General features: G+C 40.2%; 1 protein-coding gene across 1 annotated transcript; it reads left to right on the top strand.

The window, feature by feature from the left end:
* Positions 1-2,898: 2,898 nt before the first annotated feature.
* MC4R (melanocortin 4 receptor) lies at positions 2,899-4,684 on the top strand. Its single transcript, XM_036379276.2, has 2 exons — positions 2,899-3,105; positions 3,262-4,684. The coding sequence occupies exon 2, from the start codon at positions 3,344-3,346 to the stop codon at positions 4,337-4,339; it is 996 nt and encodes a 331-aa protein (XP_036235169.1). The 5' UTR covers positions 2,899-3,105; positions 3,262-3,343; the 3' UTR covers positions 4,340-4,684.
* The last annotated feature ends 279 nt before the right edge of the window (positions 4,685-4,963 follow it).

The raw sequence follows: 4,963 nt of genomic DNA, 5'->3' as shown, positions 1-4,963 counted from the left end.
TTGTGAGGTGGAGATGGTTGTAACCCTGTCTGGAAAGAGGGTGTCAAAGAGTATCTGCAAATAGAACATAGAACGTGGGGGAGTTATATTAAAAAGGGGAGGTTTTGCTCAAATCTTTGTTGATGGTTTATTTCTCTTAAGAGCTGGAGCTCATATTAGTATATCACTGTTATCAGTTTCTAGTTTTCTGCAATCATGGCTGGTTTTCCCTGGTGCTGAAAAGCTTGCAACCCACCACTTCTAAAAGAAATATTATCTTAGCTATAGTTTTTAAAATTTAAGAAATAATTTAGGAATTATCTGTTATACAATACTCCTATCATCATTGAAATAGATAATTGAAATATTAATATGTCTTCAGTCATGAGAGATCTAGGATACTTTGAACAATTTTAGCACTATATGGTTTATTTTTTGTTAATTAGGAGCCAGAGACATGCATCTATCTTTTACCATGGAAGTAATTAGATATACATAGATCTCCTCTCATTTTAAAAAATAGCTTGTTTTGCCTTTTAGTTAGAGCAGGCTGATGGTGCATCACCTCTTCAGTGTTTCCACTAAGTTGCTAAGCTACCTTAAGTCTGCTGCTTCCAGTAATGAAACCCTATCCCAAAAATATGAGTGACAAGCACTAAAACAAATGTGCCCCAAGAGTGCGGAGAATAAGCAGAAATTTGGAGGGGAGGGATAGCTATGGGTGAGAAAAAAGGCAGGCTTTTCTTTCCATTGCTATAACTAATATTGCATTTTTATGACACATTCAGCAAAAAATCAAAGATGGAGTATCATCTGGATAGCTTCTGGGTGAAGAGAGCAAATGAAAATGTAAATGGGGGTGAGAATGGAGATAATGTACAGAGAAAGGGAGGAGGCAGGAGGCAAATAGACAGTCAGATAATTGGATCAAACTCCCTGGAGGAAGCTTCTCTCTATTCTTGCCGGGCTCACCTGCTCTAGATCCACCTAAGGTCTCTTCCCTAAGTGAGGGAGAGATCCCTGTGTCGTGGGCACTTCCAGCTTGGAGAGGTTTGTGACAGAAGGATGTTGAGTGGCTACTACCCTGGGATAACTGGAAGATTTCTGGATGCAGGTGTAGAAAAGATAGGTTATCTGGGGAGATGCTGTTCTCCCACATCTGTCTTTATATAATTTTTCTGTAGTTCTGTTCTTTAATGGTTGGGTGTGCATATCCTGTCTATGTCAGGAGTTAGTGAATACTGTATAGTGGCCTGAGGATCAGTAACTAGATAAAAAAATCTTTTTGAATTCTGGTTTGCATTATGTCTTGACAGGAAAGCAAATGTCACCCTTTCAGCAGCAAACTATTTAATTTCAAGCATGCTGCTGGTAAATGATGTATTCCAAACTGATAAATGTGGGATTTCCTATTCCACAAGTTATTTTGTTTGTTTTGATGGTTTATGTTTCAGTTTTATGAAGCAATCTATCTGAAGAAGGGAGCAGAAAATATTGACTGAGGCTTTTCTTCTGATATAGGTCTTCATAACCGTAGGTCTACAGCAATCCAATTGTGAAAGTAAAATCACACTCCATCCTGATGCTGAGATGTTTAATACAGACATGCTTCTACATACATTCTGTCATCCTGTACCTCTTTATTAGCTGGTTCACTTCAAAACCAGCTAATGCACAGAAGATGAAAAAATGTTAAGATTTTATAGGAAATAGATTTTTGCACCAGATACAGACCCCTCCAGAGCCTTACCGGTAGTCAACTGGAAATGTTCTTTCAAACAATTTCCGGGCAAACATTACTCTCAGGTGCAGTGACTTACTTTCCTATGGCCTTTAAAATCCATTTGTGTTTTAGGCTTTGTTCAGCACACTTGTTTTTCAAACCTCACAATGCTTGAAGATGTAATAGCAAAACAATTGTTTCCTCTCTCTTCATGTTACTTTGGCATTCTTTTCTTCTTTATTCTCCAAGACTTTTCCTGACGCACTGCACACAAACTGACTTTCAGCTCATGCTCTGTAAGCCAGGGCTTCTGGGCCATGTGGATTTCTAGGAGATTTATTGATGCTTTTGCATTGTTGCCATTATATGAGCTCTATTTCTTACAGGTTCCAACTTTGTCTCCAGCAGATTTCCTTCATCTGTTCTAAATACTGAATTTTCTTTTTCTGCCCAATATCTTAATTCTTGATGGTGACAGGGCTTCTGCAAACTACTCCATCATCTTTTCCCTCTCAATAATAAGATTACTACAAAGTCTATTACCTGGAAAAACCTACTTTATTTAGGACAGTTTATTAAGCCATTTGTGACTTTGGATCATGTTGGTTATGGTCCTTATCTTGCCTCCATATCTTAAAAATTATAAGAATCTTACTAGAGAGTATAATGCAACATTGCAAGACATCCTAGAAATGGACAGCTAAGGCATAGAAAAGTAACAAGGCAAAGGGGATCTAAGAGAGAGAACCCAGAGTAAATATATATTCTTTTGCTTTCCTTCCCTATTCTTATTTTGCCACACATACAAAGCAGAAAAAATTTGTACCACAGAAGGAGACAGAGTAAATCAGAATCTGAAAGCTAGAATCTATCACTTCAGCTGCAAGAATTCTGTAACGTTGCTAGTGCAGTTCTGAAAGTTTTGCTAATTGAAAATCAGTATTGAAATATTATTCTGAGAAACTAAAGAGAAGCAAATCTCTGGTAGATTGTCTGCCTTCCTGTAGCTACTAGTAACTTGTGCTGCATCTGAACCCGCTGTGCAGTGCTGTGTGATGTTTCACAGAGGCTCAGAATCAGCAGCCCCTCCACTTTCTGCAGCTCCCGAGTCCCATTGGCTGGAAAGAAAAGCAGAGGCGGAGAGTGCCCTGAATATTTTTCTCTTCCACACCCAGTGAAACAGGCAGCCAGCATGCACTGCCTGACAGTGAGATTGGTGCTTGCACTTTGAAAAGAGTTCCTGCTCCGCAGCAGTCACTCAGGCATTTTATGGTCGCATCTCTTTAATGGAAAGCACCAAAAAAGCCTTGGAGCATCCCAGTGAGCTAAAGAGGAACTGACCATATGGGAGAATCTGGTGCACACATAGAGACTGTTGGGACTCTGTGACATAGATCACCAAGGTAAATGTGATGATTATCAGTAACTGTGTCTGTAAGGGTGTAAACCAGTTCTTCTGAGTCTGAAATCTTATTTTTTTCACAGTAGTCAAAGTGTTTTGAACTGCTGCCTGCCTCGGTCCTAGCTTATTTTTCTTTTTTTTCTTTTTTTTTCCCAAGCTGAAAAGCCAAAGAAGGTTTTCAAAGGAATGCAAAAGGAACAGGGTTTTTAAAGCAGGAAGCCAAAAGGGATCTCCATAAGATGAATTTCACCCAGCATCGTGGGACACTCCAGCCTCTCCATTTCTGGAACCACAGCTACAGACTGCACGGAGGAGCCAGCGAGCCCAGTGCAAAGGGCCACTCCTCAGGAGGCTGCTACGAGCAACTCTTTGTATCCCCTGAAGTGTTCGTGACCCTGGGCATAATCAGCTTGCTGGAGAACGTCCTGGTCATTGTGGCCATAGCCAAGAACAAGAACCTCCATTCACCCATGTACTTCTTCATCTGTAGCTTGGCAGTGGCTGACATGCTAGTGAGTGTATCTAATGGATCAGAAACCATTGTCATCACTCTGCTAAACAACACAGACACAGATGCACAGAGCTTTACCATAAACATTGACAATGTCATCGACTCAGTCATTTGCAGTTCCTTGCTTGCATCAATTTGCAGTCTTCTCTCAATAGCAGTGGACAGGTACTTTACTATCTTTTACGCCCTCCAGTACCATAATATCATGACAGTGAAGCGTGTAGGGGTTATCATCACCTGCATCTGGGCTGCTTGCACAATCTCAGGCATTTTGTTCATCATTTACTCTGACAGCAGTGTTGTCATCATCTGCCTAATCAGCATGTTCTTCACTATGCTCATTCTCATGGCGTCCCTCTATGTCCACATGTTTATGATGGCTCGTATGCACATAAAAAAGATTGCTGTTCTTCCAGGGACTGGCCCTGTTCGCCAAGGGGCCAACATGAAAGGGGCCATCACTCTCACCATCCTGATTGGAGTTTTTGTTGTGTGCTGGGCTCCGTTTTTCCTACACCTGATTTTCTACATCTCCTGCCCCTACAACCCTTACTGCGTGTGCTTCATGTCCCACTTTAATTTCTACCTCATCCTCATCATGTGCAATTCCATCATCGATCCACTTATCTATGCATTCCGAAGTCAGGAGCTCAGGAAAACATTCAAGGAGATTATATGCTGCTGTAGCCTGAGAGGGCTTTGTGATTTCCCTGGCAAATATTAAACTGAATGGATGGGTATGTTACTGTGTACACAACAGGCAGCACAGATTTCCAAGCCTTCGGATCCTCTTTCTCAGCAGAATTTGGTTTAAATCTTTAAGAGTGAGCACCTCTTTCTGTCTCCCCTCCCTCCCATTCTTGTGTTCCATTCATGTGGAATTAATATTTCTGTATAATATTCATGATGTCTATAGTTTGTAATTTATTTGGCTGGAAACAGCAGTAGCACTTCATACCAGTTTGTAAGTAAGCAAATAAATGTGATGATGAATGTGAAATAGTAACAAACATGAGCAGCTATATATTCCAACTGCTGACAAAATAAATATCTTGCCTGATTTACAGTACATATGGGCTGATATTGTTTCTTATTCTGTTGAAGTATCCACTACATTATATTCAGCTAAGAATAGAGCATATGCTTCTATATTAGTGGATTAAAGGTTCTCTGGAATTAGAAAGCAGATTCTTCAGAAAGGCTAGTGAAGCAACAAGTTGTATTTATACACTTTGAACTCTTCTTGTTTTGCTTCACAGCTGAAATTCTATTTTTTGCTACAGATATTGCCCACAGGAAGATTTTTCAAGCACTTGCTACACAGCCAGTTGAATGTTTGGGCTTTGGG

The sequence above is a fragment of the Molothrus ater genome, chromosome 1 (assembly GCF_012460135.2).
Source record: "Molothrus ater isolate BHLD 08-10-18 breed brown headed cowbird chromosome 1, BPBGC_Mater_1.1, whole genome shotgun sequence".
NCBI classification, from domain to species: Eukaryota; Metazoa; Chordata; class Aves; order Passeriformes; family Icteridae; genus Molothrus; species Molothrus ater.
Note: the sequence above shows the minus strand (reverse complement) of the source record. Positions and strands in the feature narration are given on the sequence as shown.